Source organism: Sus scrofa, chromosome 8, assembly GCF_054392235.1.
Source record: "Sus scrofa isolate SSC_HxYL_T2T_F1_AM1 chromosome 8, Sscrofa_HxYL_maternal_Yorkshire_Landrace_v2.0, whole genome shotgun sequence".
NCBI classification, from domain to species: Eukaryota; Metazoa; Chordata; class Mammalia; order Artiodactyla; family Suidae; genus Sus; species Sus scrofa.
In genome coordinates this window covers 126,794,185-126,817,921 of record NC_139390.1, presented here as the reverse complement: position 1 = coordinate 126,817,921, position 23,737 = coordinate 126,794,185, and the positions used below count along the sequence as shown (strand labels likewise).

At 38.6% G+C, this 23,737-nt stretch overlaps 1 protein-coding gene and 1 long non-coding RNA gene across 5 annotated transcripts in view; one reads left to right on the top strand and one right to left on the bottom strand.

Annotated features, from left to right (window-relative positions):
• Window positions 1-23,737, top strand: part of LOC146401031 (uncharacterized) — a 244,697-nt gene that overhangs the window by 28,365 nt on the left and 192,595 nt on the right. The gene's annotated exons all lie outside the window — the stretch shown is intronic.
• Window positions 2,515-7,212, bottom strand: DDIT4L (DNA damage inducible transcript 4 like). 2 transcript variants are annotated; one of them, XM_013979006.3, is made up of 3 exons: window positions 7,041-7,212; window positions 6,599-6,921; window positions 2,515-4,747 (listed from the first exon to the last, which is right to left on the bottom strand). In XM_013979006.3, exons 2-3 carry the CDS (start codon window positions 6,687-6,689, stop codon window positions 4,257-4,259), a joined length of 582 nt encoding a protein of 193 aa, XP_013834460.1. In that variant the 5' UTR covers window positions 6,690-6,921; window positions 7,041-7,212; the 3' UTR covers window positions 2,515-4,256. The 2 variants fall into 2 exon arrangements, with proteins under 2 accessions (XP_013834460.1, XP_013834459.1); XM_013979005.3 differs by having other exon boundaries at window positions 6,599-6,738.

The following is a 23,737-nucleotide window of genomic DNA, read 5'->3' as shown; positions in this document are numbered from 1 at the left end:
TAATGATCATAACAATCCAATTTCACAGGATTTCCATCCCACAGCCCAAGCACATCCCCCCACTCCCCAAACTGTCTCCTCCAGAGACCATACGTTTTTCAATGTCTGTGAGTCAGCATCTGTTCTGCTACTAACTCTTTTTCAGTTATTTGTATGGAAGATACTTTTAGTTCATGGCTTGTATTTTTATTCTCTTTATAGTGTTATGGACAAAAAGTGTTAGTAGTTTCTTTGGGTCTTAAGAAATCTTTCACTACTTCAGAATCATAAAAATTACTTTGTCATCTAAAAGTTTCCCTTTCACATTTAAGTCTTTAATCAACCTGGAATTGACTTTCATGCTTGCTGTGTGTGCATCCGATTTCATTTTTTAGGTAGATAAACAATTATTGTAGCTCCAGTGACTGAAAACACCATCGTTTATTTACTCGTTGATCTAAAGTGCCAAATCTGCTATAAATCGCCTTTCATTTACATATGTATGGGTCTGTGTCTGGGCTCGCTGTTGTTTCATAGACTAGTCTCTCCCTGTGTGGCAGAAACTGTGTTTTCAGATCTTCGGGTCCATTTCCTCCTGGGCACCCCTTGCTACCACATATTCATTCCAGCCTTTCTTGTGATTGAGTGGGCTCATGTGACTGAGTTCTATGGAGGATGCAGACAGAAGTTACGTGCATCATTTCCACCCTGGCCCCCGAGTTTCCCAGGAGACCCTCACAGTCCCTCTCATCTCTTGTCTGTGTCAGGTGCCACAGGACCCAGTGGAGTGTTGTGAGTCTATAATCAGTGGCAGAGTCTAGGCAGGAGTCGGGGTTGTGACTGTCTGCATGATCTTCCTCCCAGCCCATCACCATGTATCTCTCCCTCCTCATCTGCCACCAAGCTGCCTTGGACTTTTTGTTTTTATTATCTCTTTATTTAAACCAGTATAGACAATTGAGACATGAGTGTAATGGACTTAAGACTTTTATATTTGTGTATCCTTCCACTATGGGAAAGGTCCCATCCTTCCACAAAAGGGAAAACTGGAAATAGTGCATTTTGAAGCTGACTCCATGGAGGATATAAATTATGTCACTGGCAAAACAGATTCAGGATATAGAATCCATTACTATAAAATTATTACTATCTTTCTACTAATAAGAAAAGACATTTGATTTTTCAGGAGGCCATCACACACTTTAGCTAACAGCTTATTCTCCGTTGAGATAGGGAACAGATCATACCTTTTTTGAAGGTACATGAGAAAGTAACCAGGTCAATGCAAAAGATAGGTGTGAAAATGCCAGAATTGAAATGCATGCTCTTTAAATATTTGGAAGGTTTTTTATTCTAAGCACAGCCCTCCTCCAATGAATAATGAATACTGTCAATACTTTCTTCATTTTTTTTCTACCTGAAAAGAAACTACTTTAAGAATTCTTTTTTTTGAACTTAGGGGCAAATATTCCTGACATTGTTTTTACAGTCTTTTGGTGATGTGGTTAAGGTCTCTGTGCTGCATCGTGCATTTGGAGGCAGCATGATAAGCACATCTTTTGGCGTCATCTTGGTTTTTATTCTCTGGCTCTCCTGCATAACATGGTGATTTTGGGAAAGTTACTTAACCTCTCTGTGTTTGGTTATTTATCCATAAAATGGAGATAGGAGTGGTCACATTTTATAGGGCTGTTATGAGGAGTAATGAGATAGTTTATGTAAATCATCTAGAACAGTGCCTAAACTTAGCCAGTCTTATTAAATGTAGGTTACGTAGTGTGAGAAAATCTGAGCTAATGACAAAAACTGGGGGGAAAGAAAAGATAGTGGACAAGACTAAAAATTCTAATTGATGACTAATTGTGGAACTAGAAAGATATGTTGTGGAGTTCCTGTCTTGGCTTAGTGGTTAACGAATCCGACTAAGAACCATGAGGTTTCAGGTTCGATCCCTGGCCTTGCTCAGTGGGTTAAGGATCTGGCATTGCTGTGAGCTGTGGTGTAGGTTGCAGGCGTGGCTTGGGTCCCAATTGCTGTGGCTCTGGTGTAGGCCAGCGGCCACAGCTCCGATTTGACCCCTAGCCTGGGAATCTCCATATGTCACGGGAGCGGCCCAAGAAATGGCAGAAAGACAAAAAAAAAAAAAAAAAAAAAAAAAAAAATGTTGCTCTAATAGAATATTCTGGCAAAGATAAAAATGTGTACTGATCTTACGATTCAATGTATTTGTATTTGGTCATTAGGAAAATTATAGAAACAGCTTTACACATGAGTTCTTTTAAAAGGCAATTGCCTAAGAAGCTCAAATTACTAACGTCTTCCTATAAAAAGTATTGTATTTGAAAAATTATGAAACAAATGACTATTGATACATAAACACATGCAGTAAGTACAGTTGGAATATTATAATGAAGGATGCAAAAGCCTTTGTCAAAAGGAGATAAATATTGTTCTGTCATCTTCCTTCAAATGTTGCCAAATATATTTTAGGGAAATCATTGCATAAACTCAGAAAAGACAAAGAGAACAAGAGAATTAAAAATATATGATGCTTTATTGTCAAAAATAGACAAACTTTAATTTCCTTTAACAGGAATATTAATTTAAGAGTCTCTATAAGCCATTACTATTTTGTGAGAATAAAAGACAAGAGAGTCAAAGACAACTGTTAGTGGGAAAAGGACGACAGTTCTATATCCATGCCAGAGACACCTCGCCACAGAATCACAGTGACCTTCAGAGCCCTAGACAATAACAGACACGCAAAAACAAGCTTGACTTATCCTGGCCCAGTCCTATAAGATTAGCTTTGGGTATCTTTCCAAGCATTTGAAGAGTTTAATTCATTAGAACACTTTCTGATTTGAATAGTAGAATTTTAGGTCATTTGTGGGGCCAGGAATAGGATCATACCTGCTTTTGAATTACACCAGGATAAAGCCATGGTCCCTACAACCTTGGCCTCATGTAAAGTAATGCTAACAGCTTGGGCAGGAGACCTGAATAAGCTCCTTGCTGACCTACAGCAAGGAGGTGAAGCCCTTGCCAAATCAACAGGGTAACGTGAAGGCTCTGTTCTCTCATTTCATAAAAAGGGTAAAGATCTAGTTAGTTGGAATAAGAAAAAAATTAGGCCTTTATTGTTCCCTAGGGACAGGTATTCAGGGATGAAGAAAGCTGAGTGTGGGCATTGGTTATCTAGTCATGAGTTTCATTTTCTAGTTAGTCTGTACTATAAACCAGACATCTGCAGCCAGAGGAGACTTTGTAAAGAGGCCCACTTAAAAACGAAAAGTGGTAGTGTGCAGCTATCTCCTTTGAAGATTCAGGTTAAGGAGAGATCCTTCAGTTCCCAGGAGAGGCCAAGGATGAAGTAACACTGACATGGTGAGATGGTTCATCTGAGATTAAGCATATGTAATTGTGAAAAGAAGCTAGAATATCAAGTGAATGAGAAAGAAATCGAACTCAGCCCATCCTTGTATACATTCACCACTCACTCAACAGAAGAGTAATCAACTACGTGCAAAAAAAACAAGCTTTTTCCCCCTTTCTAATTTAAAGATAAAATTCAATACTTATGAACTAGAAAAGCTGAGTTTATACTGTACTGTAAGGTTATTTAAAGCAATACCGTGGTTATCTAATTGGTTGCTCAAGAGTTTGCCACCTTTTTGTTAAAAAAGAGTGGAGAGGATGCAAGAAACAGAATTCTGTTCTTGCTGTGATATTTCTAATTCACTTTTGCATGGGATGAATTTTCATTAAGCTCACCCACATAATTCTCCCTTCCTGTATGAGCATTCTTCAGATTTGAGCAGGGGCAGGACATTGGTGCTATAGGCTTGTGGAAGTTCTGATGGGTTAAGCATCATTCAGTTAAGATTCTGTGATTGAAAGGATCACTCTGAAAACTTGCAGGAAAAAGAAAAAAAGGCCATATGAAAATCCAACTAGGCAAAGTGGGTTTATACAGTCTATTAGCAAGACTACCTGGAAAACTTTCAGTCAAAAACCAAGCGGATTGTTTCTTTTCCTTCCTTATTCCATTCCACTTTGTAAAAATTTGATAAATGCAGACAGTGAAGGCCTCATTTTTCAGAAGCCCCCCAAATAAGCTCTTCAGTTGGGGTGGCTGGGAATATGAAACACAAGGAAGGTGAACTCAATTTGGGGTTTCTTGCCAAGAGCAGGCAGGGCGAACTACAACTTCAGCTGAGCGGCTGCAAAGTTTTATTACCCAATCATTAAAAAGCTCCCTTAGAAGGACTTCCCTTTTAGCACTCTTCAATGACTGTTGTTCCAATCAACGAGTAAAGCTTTTTCTTAACCAGTCGGAATCCTGAACTCAGGATCAGAGTTCGCCCGAGGCCAGAGGAGAAGCGACCTCTACTAAAGAAAAAATCCCTGAAGCTCGTCCACGAGCAGGTCTCCTGCTTAAACACAAGCGTAAGCTCGAAGGTGGGCACCACGCTAGGATCACACACAATCCTATCCAGCTTTTTACATACATTTTCAACTTCCAAGTTCACGTGTATGACGCAGCCACGCAGGCCACAGGGCTCCGTGGAGGAAAGCCGCAGGACGTCTTGAGCGATCCTCTGGGTCAGTTTCTCTGGAACAAGGACTTTAGAGCAACCGAGTTTGGTGTGCTTAGATTTGGACAGACACTTCTCCAGCATTTGAACTAAACTCTGGCAAGTCGTCTCCTCAAATACGACCTCGTTGAGGTTGGGTTCAGGGACAACGTAATCCCAGTAATCAAAATCTGTCGAAAATGGAAAATTTAAGCTTAAAAAAAAAAATCCGGAAGCAGGGAAAACCCACCAAGATACAGCACCACCGGTTATTTCTGTCTGTCACATCGACTTGTTTTGAATATTTGTTCGGAAGTCAGCTGCTCTCGCTTTGCTGGTAACCAGCTGGGTAATAGAGCAAGTCATCTGACCCTGGACTACAAGCTCACCTCTGGAATAAAGGTCTTGATAGAGTAGATAGGCTATAACGATTTTAAAATAAATTTGTATGTGCGCACACACACAATCTTAACAACTACACAGCACAAATCTATTTATGGTTACCTCAGAATACTAGTGATTTTCTCTCCTTTCTTGCTCCCTGACTTGCTTATGGGGGTTCTCTAATTTTGTTTTACTGAACCTTTGCACTTGTTGCAGAATAAAAATGTTAATTTTTCTTGACCGAGGATTACTACCTTCTAACTCGAAGAATCCATGCACTTATTATTGTAAAATACAGAATTTTTGCTATCGTTCTTTAGTGATAAACTGAAAATGAACTTGAGCTATATTAAGCATCAGTTAAATTTGTATTTTTCTTTAGAAGTCTTTACTGGAATGGCCTGTAGAGCTCAACTTTAGCTTCAATCTCTTTGATTAAAAATTGTCCAAAGAGAAAGACCTCTGAGGTCCGCAAGGATATTTATAACTGGCTGGGTGGTTTTTTGTAGCCAAGCAAAACAAAATAGTCCTAGGAAAACAAAATTAGATTTGCTCAAAGGAAAAGAGATAGCTCTGCATTCGGTCACCTACCTTCCAAATTAATCCTACCACTTGGCAGAATGCCACACCACACACAGTCAGCTGAGCAGGGCACAGACACATGCCCTGTGGGCTCCCCGCCCTAAGCCTACTGCACCTTCATTGGCTACTGTGTTTTCCTCACTCCACATCACGTATACACTTACATCATTGGGTGTTTTAAATAACTGAATGAAACAAACGCACTTTAAATTCTAAGGCTCCATGTTTTACCTCTGTTAAAGATAGAGAATTTCAGAACTCTGTCCTGTATACTAGTAGATCATCAACCACTTTGCCTTCTAAATGAGGAAGGCCCAAAGATCTCAAGCACTTGGTCTATGCCCACAGCTCTGAGGTGGCAGAATGGTGTGTTTATTTAGAATCTGCTGTTTTAAAATTGCAGATGACAGTCTGTCTAGCATCACTGCTGTTTTAAAGTTCCCTTTTGGCATTAAAAATGAGGTCAACAGAATACTACTCAGCAATAAAAAGGAACATATGCTGATAGACGCAACAGCATGGAATGGATCTCAAAATCATTAAGCTGTGGGAAAGAAACCAGAAACAAAAGAGCACATATTATGAGATCCATTTATATGAAACTCTAGAGGTAGAAGTAATCTAGAGTGACAAAAAAGCAGATCCAGGTATCCCTGGGGATAGGGGAAAGGCAGAGTGGGGAATTGATGGCAAATGGGTACATGGGCCTTTGGAGGCAGAGGGTTATGGTAGTGGCTACGCGGTGAATACAGTTGTTAAAACACATATAATTGTACACTTATTATCCACCATAACTTCACAACCATGTAGGGTAGGGACTTATAACTTTTAATCCCAAAGAGCCTATTAGCTGCAGACTAGACTGATGCAGCCTGTGGTGTTTTATTTTATTTTTTATTCTTTTTTTCTCACTATCATGGGCAGACAAAGCTAAAAGTTTGGAAGAGAGTCTCTTTCAGACGGATTCTGTGGCACTTCCCACATTCAAGGAAGCAGTCCACATTGCACTGCCCGCCAATCCCATCTATCCAGCGGCTGAGACCTTTGGAGGAAAGAGAGGCGGTTAGGAAGCTCACCATTGAGTAGGCTGCCCGGGTGGAAGCTACGGTCTAGCAACTCTGAAATGCTGTCTGGGTTCTTACTGCTCAAACTGCCAGTTGCAACCATGGTCAACGGCTCTGTTTCCCTCGCGGGGCAGCACTGGCTTTCTGGGGCGCTAGAAAAAGGAGACAAGAAGGACAGATTTGCAAAAGCAAGCAAGACGTGCAGAGGCTCCTAAATTGCCCAGCGTCCCCGTCGTGAACAATCCGAGGCATTCATTTTCCAAAGGGGAGGCACCGGCCTCTGCAGCTCAGGTTCACAAAAACCCAGGAACGGAGACGCCAACTACAGCCACAACCTGCAACGAATTCAAAGTTAGTAAAACTTGGAGCCGACTTGCCCCGCGGAGCTCTGCCCGGCAGCGGAGCCCCACTCCCTGCCTCCCCCCACCCTCGACCCAGCAGCCGCCCGCCTCACCTGCTGGGAGTTCACCCGGGCCGGTGCTCTCGCTGGCGAAGCTGTGGGTAAACAGAGGCAGGCAACGTTCTCAGGAGCCCCCAAGGGAGGGGGCTCAGTGACCTGCAGACCCGAGCAGCAATCAGCACCCTGCTCTCCCCCAGCCCACCCGGCACCAGCTCCACTGAGCAGCATCGCTGCTGGGGCAGCGAGCACTTTATAGGCCCAGCCCGGCCCGCCCACCTGCACCGCCCCTCCCGGGTCCCGCGCCCCGCCCCTTCGGGGTCGGGTTGCTTTTCAACTCACGCATTTCCAGCCGCCCGAAGTTAGCCTCCAAGAGTTAAGGATAAATTTGCGGTGGGGTTAACACCTGCTGTTTCCTGGGTGGGCCACGGGTCACCGTGAGTGCAGTTCCGGGTTCAAGATTCGCCGAAAACTGGCTTCTTTCCTCTGCGGCCAACCTGGATTCTTTGGCGTGACCCCTCTGCCAGCGTGCAAGCATACACTCAGCACCGCTGATACCCTTGTTGAGGTTGTGTCCCGGGCAGCGGGGAAGCTTTCAGCCTTTGTCTGTTAGCGTGACTTGAGGCTTTGCTTTGTCATACTGAGCACTTTGATTATATCTGTTTCGACGTTGAATGAGCATCCTTTACGCGCTTATTTCTGGCCTCTACCCCAGTCGTCTCTACTCCTTAACTCGTCCAAGGGTTTCTATCCCCTCCTCTCCCTCCCGAGGTCAGCTCCAGCTTGCCTTTTCCTCACCCAAGGCTCTCCAGCCTTTCAGCAAGGGTCTTCGGGGCACCCCTGGCACCCTTCGTACTGTTTCATCTATGACTAATGCGTTTTCTCTGCGAGAAGGTGAGCCTGGTACTCTTCTAATTAGACCTGGCTCCAGAGCGCCGGCAGCTTGAATAAAGGGGAGTTTGCCAAGAAACTAAACAAAACCATTAGTGGGATTTTAGCTGCTTCCACCACCCACCCGATAGCTGGGAGCAGTCGTCATTCCCAGAGGCAGAAGTTCCTGGCCAGCTCCCTTGGGGGGAGGAATTTGGGCTTGGGTGGGCTTGATGGGGGCTTGGGGCAGTGAAGATACGGTGGTTTAAATCCTGCTAAGATTATCCCTGTGAAGCTTGATGCACCTTTCTGAATTTGAGCGCACAGAGGGGCAGAGGAGTGGTGCAGTGTCAAAACGCTCACACAACCTGTTAGCAAGAAGCCAAGCATGTTTTCTTCCACAGTTCCTAAGCCACCCTGTGCCAGCTCGCTTTGGTGTGCCAGTCAGAGATGGTCTGGTCAGAGGGAACTTTCCCAAAAACGGCAGTGAGTCAGGAGAGGGAAGGAGGGGATGCCTGGAGGGAAGATTGTTTCTAGTGTTGGCTCCCAATCCTTTAGGATTAGGTGTACAAGGATCTGTAGGCTAGGGCCTTGAGCTGTCCAGGCTAAAAACTCTTAGTATGAAAAAACAACCACAGAAGGGATGAGGAAGGTGTGATAAACAGATCAGTAGGCGAACCCTGGGAGGCAGAGCAACAGAAATCAAAACCAGCTTGACAGTCCATTTTTAACTCCACTCAGGCAGCTGCACTGCCTGAAGGTCAGGGAGCCAAAGAGAGAGATGCTGATAGGCTGGTCTTTAATAGCAGATTTCCACTTCTATCTCAAGAAGAGAAAAGGGGAGAAAATAAGGTCATTTAAGCCAATTAAAAAGTAGTTTCTGAGGTGAGCGTATACAGGACTCACGGATGGTCAGGTCAGGGATGGCAGCTGCCTGACAATGTGGGGGCGGGGCCAGGTCACAGCCTCCTTATCTGGCTGTGCTAATGGGGCTGCCCCTACCTGCTTCCAGGGACAGTTATTAGCATTAATAAAATGAGTGGTCTGAACCTCTACCAGTGAAGTAAAGCAGTTACCCATGTCATTTTCCTTAGGGTATTTAGGCATAACTCAGAAACTAAATAGTCCCAAAGGGCCAGAAAGATTATTGGACCTTCTAGAAAGTTGCAGTTGCTCTTGGCTCACCTGAGTCACTGAAATTTTGCAAAGCCCTTTAGGAATTTACTGCAGAAAATAATTTGCCTGTGTACAAAAGGCTTTGAATAATATCGTTCTTCTTGGCCGAATGGGCCTTGCTTTCCGGAATTATAGGGCATAAGGAATGACCGATAAAGAACATGTACCTGGAATAATTAGTGGAGATTGTCCTTTTTCAGTCTACTTAAAAGGGTAAAAAAAAAACCAAAAAAACCCTTTCTATTACTGGTTTGCATCTTTGCACTGTTAAATAGCAGAGCTGATTTTTCAAAAGGAAACACAGGATTAGTAAAAGCTAGGTGCCATAATAGTCTTGTCACAAGACGATATACTTAGTCTATTAGAGGTTTTAATGTTGTGGATACAGTTAATTTTTTACAACTGAAAGTTTATTGCATTGGTGTACCTCAGCTGTTTATCAGGTGCAGTGATGAAGTATGTTTCATTGCTGTTTTATCATTTCTAATAATGTAAAATTGTAAAATTTCTAATATTATGCTTTCTAATATTGTAAAAATAGTTTGTAAGAGTATTTACTGGAAATAATTGTTATATATGAAGAGAAAATCTAATGGATTGAATAATTTGACTCCCTTTGATACACCAGTGTATTATAACGAACTACCAAAATCATAAGCAAGGGCTTTAACTTAAACATGCTTGCTTTTTATTACTATGATTTATTCATCTACCTTCCTCCAAAAAAGATGAAATAACATTAACAAATGGCAACCGTGTGTTCATCTGAACTTAAACACGATCCATCATATGTAAGTGTAGTATTTATAATGTCATGGCTTACATAAAGTGAAAATTCAGAACACCAGGGATGTTGCAAAAATCAAAAGACAATGTGATGTTTTAATGTATTAATATAGGAAATACTGGTATCTTGTGCATTCATGATTTGGAGTGTTGAATATTTATTACATGTTTTGCCAGCCAGTTTTCTGTCTTTATCCAGTAGCAGCCATTGTTCTTGAGCTCTTATTAATGTGGTTCCATTCAATGCATTGCTTATTTCATTTCATAAACTATGATACCAGAGGAAAAATGACTGTGCTTATTATTCTGTAAAGTGGATTCAGGGAGGATTTACAGGCAATGGAAGTTGATCTGTACAATATCCAAGGTCCCTTGGCAAGCTCCTAGGGTTGTTATGAGGATTAAAAGAAAAATCCTTGTAATCAATGTTAAATATTCTCTTTTTTCTTATAAACAAATCTGAGGTCTTTGAGTACATACTGTCTCTGACTTTCCTTGGTTGTGCTAAATTTGTAAACCAAATATGTGAGGTCCTAGAACTAGGCTTGGTACATAACAAATACTTAATGAGTGATAGTTATTGTTTTTGCTGTTACTGTTCTGAAATTGTAGTTTTCTGGTTCAGTGCAGTAAACATGGGAGACTAAATGGAGTTAGAGAAGTATTGCTAGAGTAGAACAAAAATTATGGGTCTTCTCTGTTTGCAGGAAATCTGGAAAATGTTTGCCACTGATTAGAAAAGCCTTTTTTTTTTTTTTAAATTAGAATACATGCATAACTGTGTCAGAGAGCAGGAAGGAAATCTCCCAATGATATGTTAGAAAATAACGTGGGTGAAAAGTTATTAATCTAGAAAATGGTTTTCTGGAAAAAGATGAAATTTATAGACATTTGAAATCATTGACTGTAGAACCACGCAGTTGTGTTCAGATATGACCCTCTGTTAACATTCTGGATGAGATATTCCATCACTGTTTTTATTTGTCTTTAAGGAGGTTCTACCCAATAAAATTTCCATTTAATCATTAGTTATTCTACTGAAGGTTAAAGGAGTTTCCATTAAGTAATGTGGAGACTTAGTAGAAGACCAAAAAAAGGTCCAATATAAAATAATACGTAATATCTGCTGCCGCTAAAAGCTGAGAGAATCTTCCAGTAGCAGAAGGCAGTGCCTCTCTAAATTCAAGCAGAGAAATGGTTACCATAGTGACTTATCTCTTAAAATAGTTGTATGATTTTTTCTCTTTGTAAACAATGCTGTGTATTTTGTCCTTTTAAACAAAGAAAGCACATCTGTTTAAATACACACAGTCTATGCTTTTCCTTAATTATGTAAAGGTTTATAATAATTCAGGTGCACATTTAAGGGAATGTCATTTAAGAACATGGAGTAGGTCCTTGACATATTTCTAGGAATATATCTTAAAACCTTTGCAAACCTCAAATTTAAGAATATGTAATGACATAGCATTTCTCTGAAGTTCTTATGTGTGCATGAAGATAAGAGGAAAATAAAGATATGTTTTCATGTAGGTACTGGTCCTTCATTGTTCCCCCTCCCTGTGCCAGCCCAGTGTCCTATACTGGTGGACGAGCTTTGAACAGCGTTTGTTAGTCATATTTGTGTCCCAGAAAAATTACACATTGCTTTATGACATAAACTGGGGTTGGACAGGTAGGAAAGTAAATATGAGAGTGCCCAAGAGTGGACTAGATGGGGGAATTCTGCAGAGTACGTTTTAGAAAGGGTCTAATCCCCATTCTGCTGATATAAACATATTAAGGTTAAAAAGCTTGACAAAGTCACAGAGAGATTCCATTTAAAAAATGTTTTTAATTCATTTTGTTTGGCCGTGCCCACAGCATGCAGGAGTTCCTGGGCCAGGGATCAGACCTGAGCCATAGCGGTGACAATGCCTAATCCTTAACCCCTAGGCTACTAGGGAAGTCTGAGATTCCATTTTTTAATCTTTAAGGTTTAGTAGTTAGATGTGTGTCCACTGTGGAGCCTGAGTGCCTAGGTGCATATCTTAGTGATGACACAAAGTAGCTGTATAAACTTCACTAGGGTCCTTAACATTTCTGTGACTCCATTTCTGCCTTTTAAATAGGAATTGTAATAACTTTATCTTATGAAGGGCTTTTGTGGGGATTAAATGAATTAATAAACAGTGTACTTCATAAATATCAACCATGATTGTAATTATGAATTTTGCTCTGATTTTGAAAATCCCCATGCCCTGGTGATATTTTTATGAAAAGGTAGCTTGGGGAATGTAACATGTGTTCAAGGTGTGTAGAAAAGTTTATCTTTGGTTCATATTGATTCATTGGTTGGTTGACATTCAGAAGTATTTATTGAATAATAATTATCTGCTAGGCACCGAGAATGCAACACAGTCCCTGTACCCCGAGAGGTTGTAGTTTAGAAAGAAGTGTAGACGTGTAAATACAAGATAACAGCCAGTGTGCTGTATTAGAGGGGATACAGGGTGCTGTGGCTGAACAATGATTTAAGCACTGATGTTCTGAAGGAGGATTGACAGTGTTTACTACTCAGTGTTTCATGGGCCAGTAGCATGAACATCACTTAGGAGATTGTAACAAATGCAGAACCCCAGTCCTCAAACCACCTAAAACAGAACCTGCTCTTTAAAAAGATCGATCCATAGGTGATTCATGTTGTATACAATTAAACTTTGAGAAGCTCTGATTTTATTTCATTATTTATTTATTTATTTGGCTGCACTGGTGGCATATGGAAGTTCCCAGGCCAGGGACTGAATCTGAGCTGCAGCTGCAACCTATACCACAACTGCGGCAACGCCAGATCCTTAACCCACTGCCCTGGGCCCAGGAGCACCAGTTCTTTAACCCACTGTGCCACAGCAGGAACTCCTGGGAAGCCCTGATTTTAATTAGAATAAACAAAACAATAAGACCATCTAAGCATTTATAAAACTTTTACTGGGCCAATTAAGAAAAAAATATTTATTGAGTTTCTACTATAGGCAAGACCTAGTCTTGAGGAAAGGTGGATTCCCAGCGAGGCAAGTGTTTATGGATTCTCCACAGCTTCTCTCAGCCATCCTGGCCTTGGGCCTGGCTCATAAAACCATACACAGCCATGTGAAAATAGTCCAGCTTTCTGAGAAGACTATTATAAAAAAAAGAAAATCCTGTTTAATAAACTTGAGATGTATCAAACTGTAAATCATTTTTAACCTTGATGAAATGGAAGCCAATTATGTAATGTAAGGAATGGACTTACATTTGTAAAATGTATTGAAAATGATTGTCCTGTGGAGCCGTTGTATTTGGAAACAACAAATTTGAGAGGAAGGGAGAAAGATATATGTCTTATTACTTCAAAGTTACTGGAGAGGGTAAATGCAGCTATGCAAGTATTCATCTTTTCTGCTATATTCAAATCATAAAATATACTTTAAAACATTGACATAGCTTTTTGAAATATTGTCCTGTGATTTAGAACTATTTTAATAAATGATATATAGTAATAGAGGCTCTAAATCATAAATTACTGAAGCAGCCTTTCAGGAGATGTCAATAAAAGCACGCTGTAAGCACGCTGAAGTTGTGTGACATTCTTGATGTAAAATATCGACTTGAACAATAAATGGTACTTAGCAAATTATTTATAGCAATACATGATTAACTTGGTAGTAGATTTAGAAGCCCATATGATAAAGGTAGGGCAGGGCTCACCTCTGTGTGTGGAGCAGAGCAGAGGAGAGCAGCATACCTTAATGATTTGATTAAAGGCTGTGACTCAGACCAGACTTCAAATTCTGGCTCTGTCAGGAGTAGGCACTGTGAAATTAACTTAAAATATGTTGAATCTCAACTTCCTCATCTATAATGTGAAGATCCAATGAAACAATATATGTTAAGTTACCGACAACTTGTATGTATGAAAAGCTCAGTCAAAGGTGACCTTTCTAAACACACATGGCTTATCTGAGTTTGCACATTGTACTGCTGAAAATACTTTGTCAAGTGCTGTGTTGGGGTTTCTAGAGTGGTAGTAGATTTTACTTTGCACATAATGGATAACAGAGAGTTCACTAGCCAGACAAATAAGAGACTGGCCTCATTTATAGCTTTTTTAGGGTGGCACCCAAGGCATATGGAAGTTCCCAGGCTAAGGGTCAAATCAGAGCTGCAGCTGCCAGCCTACACCACAGCCACAGCAACACAGGATCCAAGCCACATCTTCAACCTGCAACACCAGATCCTTAACCCACTAAGTGAGGCCAGGGATCAAGCTCTCATTCTCATGGATACTAGTTGGATTTATAACCTGCTGAGCTGCATATAACTTTCCTACTGACTTGGTCTCTGACTTTAGGACAGGATGAGTCAGCAGAATCACCTGGAAGTACTGAGAAACTAAAAAGAGATTCACCCAGGCTGGAGGAGGAAAGTTATCTATGGAGTTCAGAGCAGTAGAGCCTGGGTTTCTGGTGGTGTCTAGGATATAGCAAGGTGCTAGAGAGGAACTGGACAGAGTATCCATATATGGAAAAGATTCCAACTGTGCCCTGAGGACCACACAAAGCAGCAGGAAATGGTCCCATCTGATGGGATGCTGAGGCCATGGCAGATGGACATCTTGGTTTTAACCTGTGGGTAAACAATGACTAAAGCTTTCTCTATCCTCACCCAACTCTTGGAGCCTCAACACTACACAGGATTTAAAATCCTTGACATGAGCAGTGGGTCTATGGAATGGGAGGATGGGTATGGTGGGTGGGATGGGGGGGAAGAATGACAATGTGCACTGATTGATGTTACTTAATATATTATCAATGTAATAATATTATCAATGTAGCTATAGTTACACTTCTAAAAATACCAATTTTGGAGTTCCCATCATGGCTCAATAGAAACAAATCTGACTAGTATCCATGAAGACGCAGGTTTGCTCCCTAGCCTTGCTTAGTGGGCTAAGGATCTGACATTGCTGTGAGCTGTGGTGTGGGTCACAGACACAGCCTGGATCCTCATCGTGGTGTAGGCTGGTGTTGTGGTGTAGGCCAGCTCCTTCAGCTTGGATTCAACCCCTAGCCTGGGAACCTCCATAGGCTGCAGGTGCAGCCCTAAAAAAAAGGCCAAAAAAAAAAAATTAATTTTTTTGTTTTACTCAATTTACACATCTTAAAGCAGCTTTCTCAGAAACTTTAATTTTCGTGTTTATATCCAATATAAAAGTTCCATTTCTAGTGCAAAACTCCTTAAATCAGGAATATTTTTCAGTTGGGTTGTTTGTTTTTGTGTTGTTGAGTTTTATGAGTTTGTATATTTTGCATATTAGGTCCTAGTCTGTTGTGTCATTTGCAAAGATTTTCTCCCATTCTGTGGATTGTTTTTTTTAAATGGTTTCCTTGTCTGTGCAAAATCTTTTGAGTTTAATTAGGTCCCACTGGTTTATTTGTGTCTTTATTGTCATTATTCTAGGAGGTGGATCAAACAAGATGTTGCTGTGATTTATGTCAGAGAGTGTTCTGCCTATGTTTTCCTCTAGGAGTTTGATAGTATCTGGCCTTATATTTAGGTCTTTGATCCATTTTGAGTTTATTTTTATGTATGGTGTTAGTTGTTCTATTTTCATTCTTTTATGTCTAGCTTTCCAGTTTTCCCAGCACCATTTATTGGAGAGACTATTTTCTTTGACTGTATATTCTGGCCTCCTTTGTCATAGGTTAGTTGACCATAGATGCTTGGGTTTATTTCTGGGCTTTCTATCCTGTTCCATTGATCTGTATTTCTGTTTTTGTGCCTGTACCATATTGTTTTGATACCTGTAGCTTTGTTGTATTATTTGAAGTCAGAAAGCTTCTTTTTCTCCATTTTAATTTTTCTTTTTCAATATTGTTTTGGCTATTCAGAGTCTCTTGTGTTTCCATACAAATTTTAAAATATTCTGTTCTAGTTCTGTGAGGAATGTCCTTGGTAATTTGATAGGGATTGCATTGAATCTGTAGATTGCCTTGGGTAGTATAGTCATTTTGACATTATTGATTCTTCTAATCCAAGAGCATGGTATATCTTTCCATCTATTTGTGTTGTCTTTGATTTCTTTCATCAGTGTCTTACAGTTTTCAGAGTATAGATCTTTTGTCTCTTTAGATAGGTTTATTCCTAGGTTATTCCTAGGTGTCCCTTCCTTCCTTCCTTCCTTCCTTCCTTCCTTCCTTTCTTTCTTTCTTTTCTTTCCTTTCTTTCTTTCTTTTCTTTTTTTTCCTTTTTAGGGCTGCAGCCGTGGCATATAGAAGTTCTCAGGCTAGAGGTCTAATTGGAGCTGCAGCTGCCGGCCTATGCCACAGCCACAGCAATGTGGGATCCAAGCCACATCTGTGACCTACATCACAGCTCATGGCAATGCTGGATCCTTAACCCACTGAGCAAGGCCAGGGATCAAACCTGCATCCTCATGGTTACTAGTTGGGTTCATTACTGCTGAGCCATGATGGGAACTCTGTATTCCTAGGTGTTTTATTCTTTTTGATGTGATGGTAAATAGGATGGTTTCTCCAATTTCTTTCTCTTTATGATCATTCATTGTTAATATATAGAAATGCTATTTATTTCTGTGTATTAATTGTGTAGCCTGAAACTTTGTCAGATTCCTTGATGAGTTTTAACAGTTTTCTCATTCTGTCTTTCAGGTTTTCTAGGTATAGTGTCATGTCATCTGCAAACAGTATAGTTTTACTTCTTCTCTTCCCATTTGTATTCCTTTTATTTCTTTTTCTTCTCTGATTGCCATGGCTAGGATTTCCAAAACTATATTGGGTTTTGGGGTGCAAACTCTTATATTTGGGATGGAAAGGCAACAGGGCCCTACTCTACAGCACAGGGAACTGTGTATGATTGGGTCACTTTGTTGTACAACAGAAATTGAAGAAACATTGTAAATCAACTGTACCTTAATATATGTATAAAAAAGACCCACTGCTAAAGCACTGGGGGAGAAAAGGAATATTTTTGTATTTTCTAAATCAGGTTGCTATTTATAAATACTCATTATAAAGATATGACCCTTGTAAGAAATTATGTAGGTGAAATCTAGCAAGTTTAATTGTAAAAATTAGTTTTAAAATACTGATCCTTACAACTTATTTAACTCTTAAGTAGCCCAGGGAAAGTATTACTGAAGCAGGTCCAGAAAATTCAAAGTGAAATTAAATAATAACATTAGTAAAGTAGAATTGACTGAATTTACAAATAGTCAATTTAAAAATTACAAAATGAGGAGTTCCTGTTGTGGCTCAACAGAAATGAATCTGATTGGCATCCATGAGGACGTAAGTTTGGTCCCTGGCTTCACTCAGTGGGTTCAGGATCCGCTGTTGCCGTGAGCTGTGGTGTAGGTTGCAGACCTAGCATGGTTCTGGGATTGCTATGGCTGTGGCATAGGCCAGCAGCTACAGCTCTGATTGGGCCCCTAGCCTGGGAACCTCCATATGCTGTGGGTATGGCCCTAAAAAGCAAAAAAACAAAAACAAAAAAACAAAAAACAAAAAAAAAAAACAAAGAAAAAGAAAAAAATACAAAAATACAAAATGAAAAATTAATTTCCTATTTTTGAGTCTTATTCATACCATTCCTTGTACCCTTTTCTGGGAGGTAAGCAATTTTATTAGTTTTTATGTATTCTTCTAGAATTTATTTATGGAAATACAAGCACATAATAACCTATATGCTCTTTGTTATCCTAAAGGGAAATATTATATTTATGTTCTCCATGTCTCTTTTTTTCACTGACAATATAGCTTAGAGTTCTTTCTGTATGAATTCATAGTTATTCTCTCTCGCTTACCTCGTAGTGTTCTGCCTTAGAGATCTTCACTTCACCTGTATACAACAGAAGGACATCTTGATTATTTATAGATTTTTATAGTTACATGCAATCCTGTAATGAATAATCTTATTCATAAGTCACTTTGAACATGGGATATTATAACTATAAAATTCTCAGAGGAGGGAACTTGTAAAGCCAAGGACAAATGTGCAAAATATAATTTGAAAGATTTTGATCAGTTATCCATTAAAGGGAGTCGTACAGTTTTGGGTACCCTCAATAAAGTATGGTGTTTCCTCATAGTCTCTTCAACATTTATTCATTCATTTCATAACTATTTTAAGCATTTAGCATGCCTTTTTGTATAGTTTTATCATGTTCTGGAAACCTATTGGCTAGCAGTCATAATTTTTCTCATTCAAGGTAAAAAAGATATTATCCTAATTTTGAAAAAGGAAAAACTGTAAATGGAAAGTGTTAATTATAATTACCAGGAAAAGCTAGAAGTATATCATGTTTTTCCTGATTCTCAGTTTTGGGGAATGCATTGAGACTATATCTACAGTGATCATTATACCTTCACTGATTGGAACAAAAGGATTACTATTATTTTTCTGCAACTCTGTTCATACTTAATAACCAATCGTATTTTTTTGTTACGTGAGGCCGTAGCTGTGTTTATTGAAGCCAAAGGCCCTCTGATTTCTGTTGAGAGGATCTGCATTGGAGAAGAGAAAAACATCTTTTTAAACATAAACTTAAAAATAACCTGTTACTTAATTTCACTTTTCAAATAATTAAATAACATTTCCCTCTTTTAACCATTTCATAGTCATAACTCCATTATAGATCACGGTAAAACATTCAGTTAAATGCAAGTCAGTAATCAGTAATGTTACTATTGAGTGCGGAAGAGAGCATGGGTTTAAGTGCAGCTTTGAGAAGGTTCTAGGTGTGTTCTGTTTACTTTGATAGCCACTTCACACATGTCACTACTGAGCACTTCAAAATGTGACTCGTCCAACCAAAGGGAGATGTATGAAATACACACCAGATTTCAGAAGTTTAATAGAATATAAAGAATGCAAAATATCTCATTAGTAATTATCATATTGGTTACATGTTGAAATGGTATGATTTTAAGTTATTGGGTTAAATAAAATATACTACTAAAATCAATTTTGCCAACTTCTTTTTAGAATTTTTTTGAAAACAGGGCTACTAGAATATTTAAAATGCTGTATGTGGCTTGCAGTCACAGCTCACTTTAAAGAATAAAGGATAACACTAGTCTAAATCTTTATCACTTCATCTTAAAGAAGCAGAGGAGCCTCTTTGTACATAATGAGGTTTGAAAATTCTTAAAAGTGTACTTTTAAGGAACGCTTTTAAGGGAGGTCCCGTCGTGGCTCAGTGGTAACGAACCCCGACTAGTTAGTATCCATGAGGATGTAGGTTTGATCCCTGGCCTTGCTCAGTGCGTTAAGGATCTGGTATTGTCGTGAGCTGTGGTGTAGGTTGCAGACAGGGCTCGGATCTGGCATTGCTGTGGTTGTGGTATAGGCCAGCAGCTGTAGATTCAACTCCTATCCTGGAACTTCCATATGTATATTATTTTATTTTATTTTATTTTTTAACTTATTATTATTTTTTAATTTACTTTTAAAATTTTTATTTTGCTTTTTAAGGCTGCACCCACAGCATATAGAGATTCCCAGGCTAGGGGTCCATTCGGAGCTACAGGCAACACAGCATCTGAGCTGCCTCTGCGACTTACACCACAGCTCATGGCAATGCCAGATCCTTAACCCACTGAGCGAGGCCAGGGATTGAACCCATAAACTCATGGTTCCTAGTTGGATTCATTTCTGTCGTGCCACGATGGGAACTCCCCATATGTCTTTTAAAAAGACAAACAAAAAATTTACTCAGTAAATTGTATCTACTAATTTAGGGGATGAGGTTTATTGAAGTATACTTTAAATATGTTAAAATCCACTCTTTTTAGTGTAGAGTTCTATGAATTTTAAACAACTCTCACAGTCATGTAACCTCCATTACCACCACAATCAGTATAAACAGTAGTTCCATCACCACAAAATATTACCTTGTACATATTTGTAATCAACCTCTTGCCCCAGCCCTAGGCAAACATGTTATACAAATGGGATCACACATTCTTTAGATTTTTTTTGTCTTTTGTCTTTTTAGGGCCATACCTGAGGCATATGGAGGTTCCCAGGCTTGGGGTCTAATTGGAGCTGTGGTCGCTGGCCTATGCTATGACCTATATACCACAGCTCACAGCAGTGCCATGCCTGATCCTTAACCCACTGAGAGAGGCCAGGGATCGAACCGGCAACCTCATGGTTCCTAGTTGGATTCATTTCTTCTGCACCACGACAGGAACTCCACCTTCTGTAGACTTTTGAGTCTCGTTTCTTTCATTAAGCATAATGCATTTGAGATTCATCCAAGTTGTATCAGTATTCTTTTTATATTTCTGAGTACTATTCCGTTGCATGGATTTACCATACTTACGGATTTACCATACTTTGTCTATCCATTTGCCAGTTGAAGGATTGGATTTTTTCCAGTTTTTGATGATTATGAGTAAACCCAGTATATATATTTGCTTACAGATTTGTGTGTAAACATACGCAATCATTTCTCCTGGATATGGAATGGCTGAGTCATATTGTGTTTGTTTAATTTTACAAGAAGTTGCCAGAGTGTTTCCCAAAATGGTGGTTCCACTTTGCATTCCCCCAGCAAAGTATGAGTGTTCCACATGTGCCATATCTTTGCCAGAACTTGATACGGTCCTTGCCCTTTTTTTTTTTTTTTTTTTTTTATTTTAGTCCTTCTAATAGGAATGTAATAGTGTCTCATTGTGATGTTAATTTTTATTTCCTCCATAACTCATTTTGTTCAACATCTTTTCATGAGCTTATTTGCCATCTGCATATCATCTTTGATGAAACATATATGAAATCTTTTGTCCATATATTTACATTGGATTATTTGAAGCTTGAATGTGTTCTACTATTATTGAGAACTTGACAGTTCTTATTTGAGCCTTGAGAGTTCTTTATGATTTCCAGACACAAGTCCTTTATCAGATTAATGTTTTGCAAATATTTTCTACCAGTCTATGGTTTGTGTTTTTATTCTCTTAGTGTATCTTGAGGAAAAGTTTTAAATTATGTATGATAATGTCCAATATGTCAGTATTTTTATGGGTCATGTTTTTGGTGTCATATCTAAATAACTCCTGCATAACACAAGATCACAAATATTTTTCTCATGTTTTCTTCTAGAAACTTTATAGTTTTACATTTGTGTAGGCTATTTTTTGTGTATGGTATAAACTGTGGGTTGAAATTCTTTTTTTTTTTTGCATGTAGATGTCCAATTGTTCTAGCACCATTTGTTGAAAAACTTTCTCAATTGAATTACCTTTGCATCTTTATGAAAAAAATCAATTGTATATTTGACACTTTATTTTTGGTATTTACTGTATTCTGTTAATTGGTGTGTCTGTCTTTTTACCAATATCACAAGTCTTGAAATCAAGTAGTATGAGTCTTTTAAATTTGTTCTTCTCTACCAAACTTATTTTGGCTTTATAGTTCCTTTGTGTCTTCTTATGAATTTAAAATCAGCTTATTCATTTCAAAAGAAATGTCTGCAAGGATTTGATTGGAAATGCATTGAATCCAGATCAGTTTCAAGAAATTTGTATTTCAAGATTACTGTTTTCCAACAATGAACATGATATAAACTCTCCATTTATTTAGGACTTTGATTTCTTTCATTAGATGTTTGTGGTTTCAGCATGTAGAAACTCATATATTTTGTTTGATTTATGCCCAGGTATTGCATTTTTTATGCTATTTAGGAATTTTAATTCCAAATGTTCATTGCTAGCATATAGATATACAATAGAAATTAAAAAATGCTTTAAAAATACAGAAATAGAAGATATAAGAAAATTGACCTATTCTTTAACTCTTCCTAAAACCACCTGTTAGTTCTACTAATTTTTAAATAAATGCTTTAGGATTTTTTTCACAGGTAAGCATGCTGTCTACAAATAAAGACAGTTTCATTCCATTCATTCCATTCATTTCAATCTGTATGCTTATATTCTATTTATTTTTCCTTTATTCTATTTCTGTATTTTTCCTTTATTTTACTGATAAGACCATCAAGTAAGGTGCTGAATGTGAGTGGTGAGAGGGGATATCTTTGCTTTGCTCCCAGTCTCAAGGGGAAGCATTTGGTGAGCTGTAGATATTTTAGAGATGCTCTCTGTCACACTCAGGAAATTCTTTACTATTCCTTGTTTGCTAAAAGGTTTTATCATGAATGGATGTTAAATTTTGTTAAATATTTTTTCTACATCTTTTGGGATGGTTATATGATTTTCTGCTTTAATCTGTTGATACGGTGAATTACTATTTATTTCAGGATGTTGAACCATCATTACATTTCCTTATGATGTACTATCATTTTTAAATCTTTGATTCAATTTCTGAGTAGTTTGCTGAGAGCTTTTGCTTCTGTTTCATGAGGGATGTTTTCTGGTGTTCCCTCCCTCCTTCCCTCTTTCTCTCTCCCTTTCTTTTCTTTTCTTTTCCCTTCCTTCCTTCCTTCCTTCCTTCCTTCCTTCCTTCCTTCCGTCTTTCTTTCTCTCTCTCTCCGTCTTTCTCTTTCTCTCTCTCTCTCTCTTTCTTTCTTTCTTTCTTTCTTGTACTATCTTTGGTTTGTGTATAGGATTAAATAGCCTTATTAAGTTATTTTTGTAGTACTTTCTCTTCTTGTATTTTCTGAGAGAGTTTGTGTAGAATTGATGTTAGTTCTTTTTTAGTTTTATTTTAAATAACACATCCTTGGAGAAGACTTTTCTAACACTTGAATCTAAATTAGATCCCTTTTGTTATTAACTCCGTTGGTGTCTTTTTTCTTTATATACTTTATCATAATTTATAATTGTACGTTTACTTGTTTATTAATTGTTTATTTCTCTAAAGCCAGCATTCTCTCCTAAGAGGCCAGGCTTATGTTTGTAATGTTCACCATTATGTGCTTATTGCTTAGCATGGTACCCAGAACTCAGTAGGCGTTTAATAAATATTGTCTGAATAAATACATGAATCTCTAGAATGTAATGAATGGCATTATTCATCATTCATCATACAGTTTTGGGCATTATACCTATAATCACTAGTTATTTGTGCAAACTGCCTACAGTGAACAGGAAAGCACTTGAGACACATCTTAATGGGTGTTAAAAAGCACAGCATAGTAACAGAACCAGAACTAGATAATTACAAGCATAATGATTTACATCATGGAGTTAGTATTTCTATAAATAACCTTAGAGTGTGAATTCAACAAACTAAAATTTTGAGAAAAGTTAGAACTTTAGGTTTAGCCTTACCATGAAAAAGAAACTTTAGTAAAAATAAAATATTTTACTTAGCCTTTATAGATTAAATATAATAAAATTAAATAATTATGTTATATCGTACTTTCAGTATTTCCTAATTTTCCTTTTCTTAAAGTAAAACCAAATAAATATAAATATACTTGGTAAAGCAAATAGCAAGTTGGAGCAGTGAGCTGCAGAGCACATGGTCCAGATCTTGAGGTACAGAAGCAGCCTTATCTTCTTAGGGGGCAAACGTTCAAGGAAAACTTTACAATTCTAGTGACTTCCGTTTTATTTTATTTAATTAATTAATTAATTTATTTATTTATTTATTTGAGTTGTAATAATGTAATCACAGAAGTGACATTACATCACCTTTGTCATATTCTATCAGTCAGGAGCAAATCCCCAGGTCCAGCCCATGCTCAAGGGAGAGGATTCTTTACGGGCACAGACACTAGGAGAGGGGTCTTTGGGAACCATGTCAGAAGATGCCTCCCACCTGAGGTATGAGGGGGAAGAAGTGGAGCCAGGATAGTGACTTCCATTTTAAATAAGTTTTCAGCTTGTTCTTAGACAACTGCTATAATTCTGTTTTTTTTTTCCAGCAGCAATAGTAGTTGTGGAGGGTGGAAAAGGAGTGATGCCTGTGGGTAGCCA